The sequence below is a fragment of the Rhinopithecus roxellana genome, chromosome 10 (genome assembly GCF_007565055.1).
Source record: "Rhinopithecus roxellana isolate Shanxi Qingling chromosome 10, ASM756505v1, whole genome shotgun sequence".
Taxonomy (NCBI): Eukaryota; Metazoa; Chordata; class Mammalia; order Primates; family Cercopithecidae; genus Rhinopithecus; species Rhinopithecus roxellana.
In genome coordinates, this window is record NC_044558.1 from 103,055,160 (window position 1) to 103,070,608 (window position 15,449).

General features: G+C 49.5%; 1 protein-coding gene across 2 annotated transcripts in view; it reads right to left on the reverse strand.

The window, feature by feature from the left end:
* LOC104674322 (putative EP400-like protein) overlaps positions 1 to 15,449 on the reverse strand; it is a 60,924-nt gene that overhangs the window by 16,381 nt on the left and 29,094 nt on the right. Inside the window, exons 6-14 of one of the 2 annotated variants that reach the window (XM_030939908.1) lie at positions 7,913 to 8,270; positions 6,828 to 7,013; positions 6,605 to 6,674; positions 5,871 to 6,010; positions 5,703 to 5,780; positions 5,487 to 5,592; positions 2,687 to 2,961; positions 1,744 to 1,913; positions 898 to 1,017 (exon numbers count right to left, since the gene is read on the reverse strand). In XM_030939908.1, coding sequence (XP_030795768.1) covers positions 5,727 to 5,780; positions 5,871 to 6,010; positions 6,605 to 6,674; positions 6,828 to 7,013; positions 7,913 to 8,270 — 808 coding nt within the window. In that variant the 3' untranslated portion in view covers positions 898 to 1,017; positions 1,744 to 1,913; positions 2,687 to 2,961; positions 5,487 to 5,592; positions 5,703 to 5,726. Of the gene's footprint in view, positions 1 to 897; positions 1,018 to 1,743; positions 1,914 to 2,686; positions 2,962 to 5,486; positions 5,593 to 5,702; positions 5,781 to 5,870; positions 6,011 to 6,604; positions 6,675 to 6,827; positions 7,014 to 7,912; positions 8,271 to 12,362; positions 12,451 to 15,449 lie in introns of those variants that run through there. The other variant, XM_010378570.2, reaches the window with a different exon arrangement.

Below are 15,449 nucleotides of genomic sequence, written 5' to 3' on the forward strand. Positions count from 1 at the left end.
AGTAGCTGGGACTACAGGCGGCCGCTACCTCGCCCGGCTAGTTTTTTGTATTTTTTAGTAGAGACAGGGTTTCACCATGTTAGCCAGGATGGTCTTGATCTCCTGACCTCGTGATCCACCCGTCTCGGCCTCCCAAAGTGCTGAGATTACAGGCTTGAGCCACCGTGCCCAGCCAGGAGGGACTTTTTAAAGATGTTCCATCCACAGCCATGGCCAAGTGAGATACTGTTCCTGCAGTGAAGCTCAGAGGAGTAGTTTGCCCACTTCACCATTTCCTGGTAGTGTTTGCTGTATCCCTTTGTGAGCCCAGCCTTATATGGGGGTCTCCAATTTGGTTCTGCAGCTCCCTGGGCCCAGGGCTTCTCCAGACTGCTCCTGAAACTCACCTCAAAGTTCTAGGTCATCTGGGTCCATGGGGACCCAGGTCATAGAGTGTCTTTAGCACAGACTTACCTCCTTAGACTTCAGCTCTCGCCTGGTTTCTAGACTTACTATCCTGCAGACTCATTCATGGTTTTATATATCTTACCTGGCAATTTTTGAAAATCCAGCATTTTTAGATGTTTTGTTGGGATAGATTTTCAGGTTCTCTCATCTACCATATTACCAGAAATAGAAGTCCTTGTCAGAGTGATTTTTCACAGAAATCATTGTAAATATTTTTGAAAAATTATACTCTATAGCAAAGCAAGCTCTCCCCCAGAGAGCAAATATATGTAAGAATTACAGGGTCCGAGTTCCTTAACACTCGGCCCCTACCCACCTCCAGGAGCCTCCTCAGCTCTGCTCATCAGGCTGCCTCCAAAAGGAAGGGGCTGAGTCCAGCCCCACTCTGGCCTAAGGGGCCTGAACGATGAGTGTGAGATGCAGCTCCCACAAAGCCAAGTGGCCACTTACCTTCTGCTGTGGTGCAGCGGGCCTGGGGTGGCTGAGGGCTGCACACCTTTTTGCTGCTGGTGGTGTTTCAGCTTTTGGAGCTGCTGCACATGCAGAGGCTGCTGCAACCAGTCTGGCCCCCTGTGGTGACAGGAGAGAGACAGCACACAGGACACACGAAGCACATGTGGACAAGGAGCTTCATCTCACACTCATCATTGCCGCTGATTTGCTCAGACGAGTAAACTGCATGGCAATGACAGTAAAGGAAATGCCTGCTGCCTTAAAAAGGAGAAATAACGTCCATGCTGCATCTCCCCTTAATAGCGGCAAGCAGCTCTCACTGGGGGGTATTGCGGTCTCTGCTCCATTTGCTTAGAAGGGGGAGGTGCAAGGAATGAGGCTCTAATTAGGCATCTTAAAAAATTAACACATGGCAAAACAACTCAGCAACTTCTAGAATGAGAAATTTAGAAAGGTTTGATGCGGCCGGGTGCGGTGGCTCAAGCCTGTAATCCCAGCACTTTGGGAGGCTGAGACGGGCGGATCACGAGGTCAGGAGATCGAGACCATCCTGGCTAACGCGGTGAAACCCCGTCTCTACTAAAAAAGACAAAAAACTAGCCGGGCGAGGTGGCGGGCGCCTGTAGTCCCAGCTACTCGGGAGGCTGAGGCGGGAGAATGGCGTAAACCCGGGAGGCGGAGCTTGCAGTGAGCTGAGATCCGGCCACTGCACTCCAGCCTGGGCGACAGAGCGAGACTCCGTCTCAAAAAAAAAAAAAAAAAAAAAAAAAAAAATAGAAAGGTTTGATGCAACTCACTCAAGTGAGTTGTTTCGAGTTTGGTGAGGTGAAGTTGGCTGCCTACCTGCCGCTTTCTGCAGCTATCCTGTTGCGTTGATGGAGGTGCTGTGACCCTGGCTGACAGCACCGCAACTGCCAGGACAGACACCACAGAAGGCGTGGCCAGAGCAACCTGGGCCATCTGGGACATCAGCACTGACATCAGTCTTGGGCCTTGCAGGTGGGAGGTGGAGTCTAAATAACAAGAAACAAGGATCACACGTGCCCTGCCCTGTCACACCGTGTTATCCTTCCTCAGGGACTGGCATCATCAACCCACCTCAGGTATTAAAAACCATGATAAGGCCAGGCGTGGCGGCTCACGCCTGTAATCCCAGCACTTTGGGAGGCTGAGGTGGGTGGATCACCTGAGGTCAGGAGTTTGAGACCAGCCTGGCCAACATGGTGAAACCTGGTCTCTACTAAAAACACAAAATTAGCCGGGTGTGGTGGTGCACGCCTGTAATCCCAGCTACTGTGGAGGCTGACACAGGAGAATCACTTGAACCCGGGAGGGGAAGGTTGCAATGAGCTAAGATTGGGCCATTGCACTCCAGCCCGGGCAACAAGAGTGAAACTCCTTCTCAAAGAAAAAAAAAAAAAAGCTAGGCGTGGTGGCTCACACCTGTAATCCCAACACTCTGGGAGGCCAAGGCAGGTGGATCACCTGAGGTCAGGAGTTCAAGACCAGCCTGACCAACATGGTGAAACCCTGTCTCTACTAAAAATACAAAACTTAGCCGGGCATGGTGGCACATGCCTGTAATCCCAGCTACTCAGAGGCTGAGGCAGGAGAATCGCTTGAAACCGGGATGCAGTGGCTGTGATGAGCTGAGATCACACTATTGTACTCCAGCTGGGGCAACAAGAGCGAAACTCCATCTCAAAAAAAAAAAAAATAAAAAAAAAAAGCAACGATGACTGAACGCTGACGAGCCAGGCTACCTGGAGGTTAGCCATGGTGGTACCTGTCAACAGGGCTCTGGGCCCGGAGCCGTGAGCTGGGGGCTCTGCTGTGGTAGGGGGTGGCGACTGCACTTGCACTTGTGTGGTTGACTGCGGGGCCCCGGGCAGGGTCTGCAGTGGTGGGGGTGGTGGGGGCAGCTACAGTTTCTGCTCCTGGAGTCGAATCAAGTGCTCCTGAAGATACACATAATACTCGTGTGTTTCCTTAGTTGGCAAGCTCGCTTATGCAAATCCGGAAGTTTATGTCTTTCTTTCTTCACTCATGCTTTTAAAAAGACTGTCAAAAGATGTACATCTAATCAGACATAGATGCTACTACCAGGTATCTCTGGTATCACTGGCTTGCTTTCAGGAGCCACGTGGTTCTTTTTTTTTTTTTTTTTTTCGAGACGGAGTCTCGCTCTGTCACCCAGGTTGGAGTGCAGTGGCACCATCTCCGCTCACTGCAAGCTCCACCGCCTCCCGGGTTCACACCATTCTCCTGCCTCAGCCTCCCTAGAAGCTGGGACTACAGGCGCCCACCACCACACCCGGCTAATTTTTTTGTATTTTTAGTAGAGACGGGGTTTCACCGGTTCGCCAGGATGGTCTCGATCTCCTGACCTCGTGATCCACCCGCCTCAGCCTCCCAAAGTACTGGGATTACAGGCGTGAGCCACGGCACCCGGTCAAGCCACATGGTTCTAATGGCACATCCTGACTGGCCCTCGGCCCCTACAAATGCGCTGCCGGCAGCTCCCTTCCACACACAGGACACAACACACACTCTTGCACATGACACACAAAGCTCATGCAGAGACGCGCCGTCCTCAGAAACGCCTGCACACAAGGCTGGCCCTGGGCTGGCCTCGGGGAACTTGGGATTTGAGGAGGTTTCCCACCATTCTCTGACGCACAGCCCCTCATCCTCTGGGCCTGTGCTGCCTTCTCCCTGTGTTCTGAGTTCTCATCACACAGCCCCGAGCTTCCTGAATGCACTGCACTGCTCCCTGTCATGTGCATGTGTGCACTACTCCTGCTGCCATGAATTTCCCTCCCCCGTAACCATCTAGGAACTTCCTATTTGCTTTGAAGACTCAGCATGACCTCTATTCTCCCAGGTCAGGCACTTCTTCCTCTGCGCCTGCAGCACCTTCCCTGTGCTTTCTGATACCACCAGGACTGTGAGTTCCTAGGGTCATGTGTTGGTGTTCCACTTTGAGTAGGTAATTAAAAATAAATGGATGGATGGATGGATGGATGGGTAGATAAGAAGATGGGTGGATGGATGGGTAGATGGATGGACAGATGAGTACATGGATAGATGGATAGCTGGATGGGTGGATGGATGGATGAATGAATGGATGGGATGGCTGGCTGAGTGGGTGGGTGGATGGGTGGATGGGTGGATGGATGGATATATGGATGGGTGGGTGGGTGGGTGGGTGGATGGACAAGTTGGGAGGTGGATAGGTGGATGGGTGGGTGAGTGGATGAATGGAGGGACAGATGAGTAGGTGGACGGGTAGGTGGGTGAATGGATGGATGGATGAACAGACAGGTAGGTAGATGGATAGATGAGTGGGTGGGTGGGTGAGTGAATGAGTAGAAAAGCACTGAGACTATAGGTGTGAGCCACTGCACCCATAAATTGAAGTAGGCCGGCGCGGGCTCAACTGTATCCCGCATTTAGGCCGAATTCGAGGTCGACCATCCTGCTAACACAGTTTCCGCTAAAATACAAAAAATTAGCCGGCGATATGGCGGGCGCTGTAGTCCAGACTATAGCAGAGAATGGTGGAGCTTGCAGTGAGCTGAGATCCGACATGCACTCCAGCTGGGGCGAGCGAGATCCTCTCAAAAAAAAAAAAAAAAAAAAAAACAAAAAAAAAAAATTTGAAAAAAGGAATAAGGATGTTTACATCTTTTTCTTTTCTTTTCTTTTCTTTTTCTTTTTTTTTTTTTGAGACAGAGTCTCACTCTGTCACCCAGGTTGCAGTGCAGTGGCAAGATCTTGGCTATGACTCCACCTCCCGGGTTCAAGCAATTCTCCTGCCTCGGCTTCCCAAGTAGCTGGGACTACAGGCGCATGCCACCATGCCTGGCTAACTTTAATTTTAGTAGAGACGGGGTAAAATATTTTTCTTAAATACAGCACAAACTCACATCTTAGGGGTGCACCAAGTCACATTTCAGCTGGATGCCTGCATGTCAAAATCTCTGATTAGCCAAAGCCAATATAACCATCAACAGAATAAACTCTGTGACAAATGAATAAATCTGACATTTTATTTTTAAAATAATATTTTAAATTTAGGGGTCAAGTTTATTTTTATCTGTGAAAAAATCCCAAACTAGTACTTTTTCTTAAAAGACGTGTCAACAACAGAATGAAACGCTGTCCTCGAAGACGATTTTGCTCAGTGCTGTGAATGCCAGTCCATCCCAACACAGATCAGAATCAGCCTCTAATCTACTCTTCCCACCATGCTTGATATTATTACTTACATGTCTGGAAACACATATTGGTTCATAAAAGATAAAATGTGCTTCCTAAAGTGTTCTACCATGAAGTCTCTCTTTATGTGTGTAGCAACTACTAATCTATTTCTGTATTTTATTAGAAAGTTCTTGACAATTATTTGTGTGCACAAAATTAACAGCTTTCACAATAACCATTCATTGTGCGACAGCCTTCTACCACTGCAGCAACAGATACAGGTTCATATTTCAACTGACAGAACTTCTAAATATAAAGTCCCATAAGGGTTTTTTTTTTTTTAATCCCAAGTCACCTGAATACACCACAAAGAAAACACTTACCATGTCACTTTTATTTTCAAGCGGAGCGCCTGCTTCAAAGATGCTGGCGTCTTTACCAACAAAGGTAGAATTCATAACGTTTTCAAGACTTCAGTCTCATTATGCCCTGTCACAAAGCGCAGGAGCATCACAACGAATTCTGACAGTTCACATTGGCAGTGGGCTTTAACATGACTACTACTTGAATAAGTACACAATATTAACTGAGTTGGTTACCTCTTTTTGAATATTTATTCAAATTTAATGTCTTTTCTGTTTCTCTTGAAATTCAATTTGCAGCTTAATTTCTACTATCTAAAAGAAAAAAATCATGAATTCAAATATAAAATCATTAGCTCCCGAGTGAAAACTTGAGGGCAAATTGTAGAGGAAAAGTGTGTTTACCTGCGCAGTACTAGACCAGGAACGCTGGATTTCTCTGGTAGTGGAGGTGCCGTCCGTCTCAGCCTGCTCGGCTCCTCCCTCCCGGTCTTGGCCTCTCTGCGCATCCTGGCCTGCAGCTGCCGGGCCACGGCTCTGACCATCTGAAGACAATCACCACATTGTCTGGGAGGGTCTCCATGCACACAGTAACATGGAAACATCTTGTGTTTTCACTAGATATACGTATTTAATTCTGGAGAATTCCAAAGGAAGTCTACTATTTCCATTTTTAGTACCCATTCATGATACTGCTTCCATCAACAATTCTAATAATATTCAATATTAAAAAGTAAAATGGATATTCCCCTAGAAAATATCCCTTTACTGTCAGCCAAAGACACTTAAGTTAATGGGCAATAAAGTCCGGATGAAACATGAACCACAGTTATCACAGGGCTTTCTATGCAAACATAATTCAAGATAATCCTTCTCAATTTAGACTGTGCCATGGCCAGACATGAAATACCAGTTGGTATGAAATCGTCCACATGGCCGGGGGCAGTGGCTCATGCCTGTAATCCCATCATTTTGGAGGCCGAAGCAGGTGGATCACCTGAGATCGGAAGTTCGAGACCAGCCTGGCCAACATGGCAAAACCCCATCTCTACTAAAAATACAAAAAATTAGCTGGGCATGGTGGCAGGTGACTGTAATCCTCACTACTCAGGAGGCTGAGGCAGGAGAGTCAATTTAACCTGGGAGGTGGAAGTTGTAGTGAGCCAAGATTGCGCCACTGAACTCCAGCTTGAGTGACAGAGTGAGACTCTGCCAAAAAAAAAAAAAAGACTTAAAGTTAGTGATGAAAACTCAAACATTAAATTGGCCATATTAAATTTAGAAATCTTCTTTTACATAATATAATTACTTCTTCAATTCTCTTTCACGATGTGATTTCCGCAAAGTATTATTCCAACCCACCTTCTTCACAGAGGCCGCCTTCCACCTCCGCTCCTGGGCAAAATCTGTGGCCATCCACTGCATCTCCTCCAGCAGATAGCCCCAGTGAGACTTGGGCCGTGGGGCCTCCTGCAGCTTTGGCAGATGCCTCTGGGACCACAGACCTGCTTTCCTCAGCTCCGTAACGCACTGATGCACCTGGTTCTCCTGAAAGATAGGAGCAGTTCATCAGCTGTGAAGACAGAGACTCCAGCCCCTTTGTCACGGGCTCAGATTAAGGACCTGAATGAAGGAACGCGGTGCCCTGGCGGTCCCCAATGCAGACCACACTGGGTGCTGGTGGGGAGACCTGCAGTGCCCAGACACTGTGCACGCACCCCAGATGCCCCTCTGCTCTAGAATCTGAGTAGGCTGGTGCCAAAGAATCACCAGAGAAGCAGCTATGGCCAGTTCTTCAGATGCCTTTACCGTCTGCCATATTATAGAGAAACATTTCAACTTCTAATTAAACAGCTTGTAGCAAAAGCAACTTCTCCCACAGATAACTGAGCTCTCTCACCAGCTTGATCTGCTCTGCAATCTTGTCCTAAGGGCTCTCCTATGGCCCCAGGGCTTGATGGTGGGGGTGGGGGTGGGGCGGGTGGTGCTGTACTCTGGGCTCTGGGCACCATGGCCACAGCCACACCTGCACATCTGGATGCACCTGGAGAGGCAGCTTTGTGACTTGCTGGGGGGTGCCGCTTGTCTGCACAGAGCAGATGGAAAGGGGTGCTGCCCACAGGAGCTGAGGGCGGATGAGGTGACAAGGGGCAGAGTGTTTGCAACAACTGGTTACCCTCAAGGGCAGCAAGCAACCCGTCACTAACACATTCAGTTCTCAGTTCCACTAAAACCTTTACCCGGAACGCTGACTTACGGCCCTCACCATTTCATCAGAAGCGCTTAGTAGAGGAAAAACATTGAACAAGTTAGATCTAGTCCTTTACACTCACTGGAAACACAGATTCCTGGAGAAGCACAGACCACCAAGAATATTCTGGCATGGCAGCCCATGCAGGTCAGGACTCAGCCTGTGCCCGGATTTGGAGGGCAGCCCCTCTGAGTACCTGCGATGGTGCCCGGGGAGCTGCCTGCCCCTGGGTAGGGAGGTGGAGCGCAAGCTGCACAGCCTGTGGGGGTGGCGCTGAGAGCCACCTGGCAGGAGAGGTGGCGGTGCTGCGATTGGCTGCTGGGTCCTTCCCTGGACTGGGGGCTGTGCTTGTGGCTCTGTCGCCTGCTGCTGGGAGACCTGCAAAGACGCTGCAGCGCAGACCCCGGCCGGGGGCAGCCCCCCAGGCAGCTGTGGCAGTGGGGTGTGTAAGCTGGCAGCATTCTGCACAGGAGGCCCTGTGGAGGGGTTGTACTGCTGCTGACTCTGCCACTATCCGGTGAGCTGCGCGGCCTGTGGTGTGAGGGGCATTCCTCCTGCAAATGCAAAGAAAGTCAAGCCCAGCTCTCCCAGTATCTCAAAGCAAAATAGAGACGTGACCTTAAGAAGGGAGTCCACTGCTCCCCAAACCAAATAATGTTCCAAGTGTCCATTGACAGATGATGGGTAAACAGAAAGCGGCCTTAGCGAGGAAGGAAATCCTGCCACGTGCCACCGCGTGTATGAGCCCCGAGGACCTTCTGCTGAGTGACACGAGCCAGGCACAGAAGGGCAGATCCTGTCTGTCCCACTGACATGGGGTCCCTAGAGCATTCAGAGCCGCGGGACAGCAAGCGGAGCGGGGGTGCGCAGGAGAGGAGAGGGGCATGCGTGTTTCATGGGGGCAGCGTTTCCGTTTGGGAAGTTGGAAATCTTCTGGAGGTGGACGCAGGTGAAGGCTGCACAGCAGCGTGAATGTGCTTCATGCCACTGAGCTGTGCACTTAAAATGGTAAAACAAAAGCCAACCAGAAAAACTCCAAGGAGTAACACTTGAATCATTATTATTATTTTAGAAATAAGGGCTCACTCCATCACCCAGGCTGGCATGCAGTGGAGCAATCACAGCATTGTCTCTGCAGCCTTGACCCCTGCGCTCAAAGCGATCCTTGTGCCTCAGCCTCCCGAGTAGCTGGGATTACAGGCACGCACCACCACATCCGGATAATTTTTGTATGTTTTGTAGAGACGGCATTTCTGCATGTTGGCCAGGCTGGTCTCGAACTCCTGACCTCAGGTGATCCACCCACTTCGGCCTCCCAAAGTGCTGGGATTCCAGGCTGAGCCGCCTGCACCCTTCCAGCACAGATGTTTAAAAAATCATTTTTACAGTAGTTGTTCCAGTCCTAAAAATAGCCAATATAAAAGATTCGATTTTACATTTTACAAGCAAAAGAAAAAAAATGGAAATCTCTAGAACCTAGGCAATGGCTAAACTATCAAGTTGGCCCCATCATTCCTTTCCAGGGCCATGGTCCTGAAGGGACCTCCTTCCTCAGCGGCAGGTGAGGGCAGCCAATGCCACGGCCTGTGATTGGAGGATGCCTGCCCCTCTGCTGCCCTGTGATTGGAGGGCCCCGGCCTGTGACTGGAGGGTGCCCACCTCTGTGCGGGCCTTTGATTGGAGGGCGCCCGCCTCTGTGCTGACCTGTGATTGGAGGCTTCCCGCCTCTGGGCGCGCTTTTCCTCCTCTGGTGATCGCACACCTCGCCTCACCGCCCCCACCTCGCCTCACCGCCCCCACGCTGGGAGAAGGCGATGCCCATGCCCTCTGCTCCGGGGCTCCGTACTCCTGGATGGTGACTCCCCAGGCCTGCCGAGGCCCGGCCCACCTGCCCTCCCCGCAGCTGCAATGCTCCTGGCTCACACCCTGCCCAGCAGCTGCAGCCTGAAGGCCTTGACGACCACCTGCCTCGCGGCGTGCACATGATGCGGCCTCTGCCACCAACCCTCCTCGAGAGGGCGCGGTCAGAAGCGCCCAGTCTGTTGCAGCAGCGGCGCGGCTTCTCCACCTCAGTACCATCTGCAAGGTGACTCTGCCTGAGGACACGGGACCACCTTCCCTGACCACCTTCTGTCCCGAGGGCAGAGCGGAGCGCGGGGCACGCCAGGCCCTGCCTTCCTCAGGGAGGCACAGACACAGGCGACCTGACGGGAGTGGGCGCTCTGAGGACCAGGGAGAGCAAACAGGGCGGCGCAGGGCGGGCACCGGGTCGGCAAAGGGCTCTCCGAGGCGGGCCGTGGAGCCAAGACCTGAATAAAGAGAAGGGAGCAGTCGGGAGCTGGTCCGGGCAAAGGCAGGGGGTGGCGGTCACGCGTCTCTGCGTGCTCGGGCCTCGCCACTCGCGAGTTTCTATAAATATCGCTGAAGGAGCGCATCGATGTGACTCATCATCACGGACCGGTTTCCCGGGTCTCTAGGCGCAGACTGATACGCACGGACGTATACATATTCTGATGCCGGTGTTTTCTGATGTGTTTTCCTTAAAAACTATGGTGTATTCTGTTAGCAATGCAAACTTGCAAAAATTAAAGACAAAAAACAATAGATGCTGGTGAGGACGTGGAGAACAGGGAACACTGTACACTGTTGGTGGGAGTGTAAATTAGCATAGCCGCTAGGGAAAATGAAATGGAAGTTCTTCCAAAAACTAAAAATACAACTACCGTCCAATCCAGTAGTCCCACTCCTAGGTGTATATCCAAAGGGAAATAAATCATTCTATTGAAGTGATACCTGCGCTCGCATGTTTACTGCAACACAATTCACAACAGCAAAGACACAGAATCAACCTAAGTGCCCATCAACAGACAACTGGATAAGAAGATGTGGTGCATATATACACAATGGAGTCCTATCCAGCCATAAAAAAGAATGAAACTTTGTCCTTCGCAGCAACATGGATGGAAACAGAGGCCATCATCCTAAGTGAAACAACTCGGACACAGAAAGACAAACACCGCACATTTTCACCCGTAAGCGGGAGCTAACTCACACGTCCACGCAGAGGTAGAGTGTAGAATGAGAGATAATGGAGGCTTGGAATGGTACAGGGTGAGGGGAGGGTAGATGCTGGGAAATTACTTAGTGGGTATGATTACGTTATTCCGATAACAGATGCACTGAAAGCCCAGACTTCGCCACCACACAGTATGTCCATGCAACAAAACTGCTCCTGTACCCCTGTAAGTTTATAGCAAAAAAGTTGGATATGTTAAAAAAAAATTAAAGCTTGCCATTAAATTTATAGAATGTCAATTTTTTAGTATGGTATTAACTGACATTATGTGCTTACAACATGGTGCTGTGCTAAGCACCTTACAGATATAACAGTCCTCAGAACAGATTTGAGAAGTGTGATTATCACTGTTACTCCTATTTTACAGATGAGACAACTGAGATGGGTGAGGTGATGCCACATGGCCACATCCCCAGAGCCAGCGAGGGCAGGGCTGACCACGCTGCAGCCCACACTCGGAGTATCACAGCACGGGCCCCTGCAGAGCAAACAACAGTGCGTGTGAAGACAGCCTGAGATCATCATAGAGAAAAAGAGAATGCTTCTACTTGGAAAAAGTTAGGAAAATATATGAAAACTCTTGATAGTTTGGTTTTTAATCACCTGTAGGAGAAACTATGAGTCTGCACAGACACCGCCAGCCCGTGCCCAGTTCTGGGTCAATAAACAGGTGCAAGGGCCCACTCTGCTGAGGAACAATCAACAGATGACAGAGTGTGCGGTAGCTTCAGAGCTTCATTGGCTCCCGGCTCCCACAGCCCACTCCTGTACTAGTACCTGCCAGGTACTTCGGCAGACAGATACTTTGTGCTGTTGGCATTGACTGCTGGAGAGGAACACCTGATGTCACCTCCAGGTGCTGTAAACCCGTCCCAGGATGGCCCACTTCTAGGTGAGGCCTCTGACATCAAAGGAGAATCTGTGACATCAAATCCAATCACAGCACAGTGAGCCAGGTTCCACCTTCAAAGTTCATGCTACATTATCCCTGGTGCAGAACAGGGAAATAGCACAGAATGTGGAAATAGCACAGAACGCATTGCGGGCAGAACATCCTCTCCCTGATCCTCACCAGGAAGGGAGTCAGTCTCAGGCCTGAGTGGGACCAAGCTCTTGAGGCACCCATCTTGCTTTGCTCTGAGTCCATGCCCACTGCCAAGTGGCCTGCTCCCAGGGATCCTGCTATCAAGGGGGGTGGCTGGACAGTGAGTGCAGGGACACTCACGTGCCAGACTCTGATGTGCCTGGCCAGCATGGGGAAGCTCCTGGGCACAGAGCTGAGGCCCAGGCCCTGCCACTTCATGAGTGCCCGTGGCCTCCCCAGGCCCGCCTCCCATGCCTCCAGCCCAAGGCTCTAACTGGCCAAAATGATGGCTGAGTGTAAAGTCACTTTGCTCCAAGCAAGAACTGAGAGGAGGCACAGGGGTGACCCCGTGAGCCCACAGAAGCCATTTGGTACATATTTGTTGATTACTTAAAATGAAAAAAGTTGGAAAATACACTGCTAGAAGGCTAGAATGGTTTCCTTTTTGTTTACAGGCTGACTTCATGCTGGGTGACTGCTACATACCTGTGGGCGCCAGTGTTCACTGCCTCTTAGATGCTTCCATTTTTATGGAATTCACATCTCCAGGTACTGGAGTCCCCATATGTATTTGCTATTAGAAGACAAAAATTATGGGAAGTATAAATGTGCGTTAACTTTTATCACACTGATTTTAAAATAAGTATTTCTTCACTGTCTCTTCAATTTCTATGACAAAGAACATGATATCACAGCTTAGAGCTATTGGCCAGTGATCATAAATAAACTCAAAAAACCCTCCATATTAGCCTTTGAATTTGACAGAAACAAAAATACTCTTCTCATCAGTTTAGTGCTTTTTTGTGTACCACTTGCTAAAGGCAGCACAACAGAACCAGGCTTCAGAAGTAGTATGTAGATAAGAAATCTAAGTCACCACTGCTAACCAAAAGTGGAAGCCAGAATTAAATCACCAGAGGTATCTATGTGAAAACTAAATCTAGAGCTTAGAAAAATAGTTGTATAAACTAAGGCAAAAATGACAATGTCAAAATATTTGTGGAAAGAAATAAAACTCTAAGTCTATAATATGTCTTCACCAAAAAACAGAAGGATTATGTGGATCTGACAACAAAATCATAGTAACTGGAGAATAATGTGAAAAGAAAAATGTCTAAATGTTTACTGAGTAGAAAGCAGACTTAGGTTTTATAAAGTCCACCATACATGAAAATGCATTGTACTCTCAACTCTAACTGAAATGAGGACAAAGCCACAGAGGCCCCTGCAGAGGTATCCCACACACAAGCACCAGAGCTGCTCTAGGTATTGCTTTCCATCTGTTTGCTTGGGAGAAGGTGTAATAAACCTTTCCCCGTATAAGCACAGACCCTCAGGCCTTGCCTTATCATCTGGGGGACTGCGTCCTGCATCTGTGACAGTCGCTTCCGGGACATATCTCCTGGCATAGGTCCTTAGGGACAGCCTCAGAATCAACTCCTCAGAGTGATCTGCAGCATCCGCAAATAGATTGATTGCTATTTTTGGGATACTGGGATATGAAATATGTATGTATTGATCCTCAGGCATTATTTTCATATAAAACAACATTTGTTTCAATATCCTTATATATGAGCCCTTCCTTAAGCAGAATGTTAAGTTTCAGAGACCAAAATAGAATAGAGATTTGGCTGGGCATGGTGGCTCACGCCTGTAATCCCAGCACTTTGGGAGGCCGAGATGGGCAGATCACTTGAGCTCAGGAATTCAAGACCAGCCTGGGCAACATGGTGAAATCCCATCTCTACAAAAAAATACAAAAATTAGCTGGGTGTGGTGGAGCGTGCTGATAGTACCAGCTACTCAGGAGGCTGAGGTGGAAGAATCGTTTTGAGCCCAAAAGAGCAAAGTTGCAGTAAACTGAGATCACGCCACTGTACTCCAGCCTGGGAGACAGAGCAAGACCCTATCTCAAAAAAATAAAAAAGAATGGAGATTGAGACAGGTTCACAATTAAAATCAGTGTGCACTATTACTTCAAAGACTGTCAGAATGCTGCAGCAAGCTGAGTTTCAGAAATACCAAAAAAGGCGGGAAAAGATGCTTAAACAAACAACCAGGCTGGACAACATTAACTTTTTTTAATAAAAAGCTGAAAATTTAACTGGGCATGGTGGCTTACAGCTGTAACCCCAGCTAGTTGGGAGGCTGAGGTGGGAGAATCACTTGAGCCCAGGAGTTCTAGATTAGCCTAGGTAACATAGTGAGATCCCATCTCAACTAAAAATTTTTAAAATTAGCTGAGCATGGTGGCGCCTATAGTCACAGCTACTAGGGAGGCTGAGGTGGGAGGACTACTTGAGCCCAGGAGATGGAGGTTGCAGTGAGCCAAGATCGCACTACTGCACTCCAGCCTGGGTGACAGAGCAAGTCCCTGTTTAAAAAACAAAACAAAAAATAACAACAAAAAATCCACTTTTGTTTCTTCTTTTTTTTTGAGACAAGAGTCTCGCTCTGTCCCCCAGGCTGGAGTGCGGTGGCGTGATCTCGGCTCCCTGCAAGCTCCGCCTCCCAGGTTCAAGCCATTCTCCTGCTTCAGCTTCCCGAGTAACTTGGATTATAGGCATCTGCCATTTTTGTTTTTGTTTTTTTTTTTTTGAGACGGAGTCTCGCTCTGCCGCCCAGGCTGGAGCACAGTGGCTGGATCTCAGCTCACTGCAAGCTCCGCCTCCCGGGTTCCCGCCATTCTCCTGCCTCAGCCTCCCGAGTAGCTGGGACTACAGGCGCCGCCACCTCACCCGGCTATTTTTTTGTATTTTTTAGTAGAGACGGGGTTTCACCGTGTTAGCCAGGATGGTCTCGATCTCCTGACCTCGTGATCCGCCCGTCTTGGCCTCCCAAAATGCTCGGATTACAGGCTTGAGCCACCGCACCCGGCCCATTTTTGTATTTTTAGTAGAGACGGGGTTTCACCATGTTGGTCAGGCTGGTCTTGAACTCTTGACTTCAAACAATCCACCCACCCCAGCCTCCCAAAGTGCTGGGATTGCAGGCATGGGCCACTGCACCTGGCCCACTTTTGTTTCTTTACCTCATTTAAGGTGTTAAAGGAAATTTGGTTTTTTGAGCCAATATGTTAACACATCATGGAGATACGAGGCTGAGTCAGGCAGACAGCCAGGTTCATCCTCTTAGTGAACAAGGGCAGGCCCAGCCCCCGGGCTGCTCTCCAGGGGCGCCGGCACAGGGGTTTCAGCCCTGCGTGGGACGCTGCACACGTGGCCTTGTGTAAAAGCTCAGTTTTTGGTTTCCACTCCCTACTGCTGGCCTCTCCTTGGCAGTCGTCCAGTTGTTTATCCCCTCCTGCTCTTCATACGATGAACAACTGGAGGACTGCTAAGCCTCAGTCTGGGGCGAAGCTGAGCACATGACAGAGAGTGCCTCTGTCCAGAGTGTCCCCGGAGGGCAACCTCCCATGGCACACACAGTACCTAGCCCACCTGCATCTGAACCTCCCCAACCGGCCTGCACGGCTTGGTTGAGAAGTAAATGCATGCAGAGCTCCGACTCCGTTGTATTCTTGCCAGAAATGTTCAGCCTAAGTCGAGCAGTGAGAAACGGAACACCCAGGCT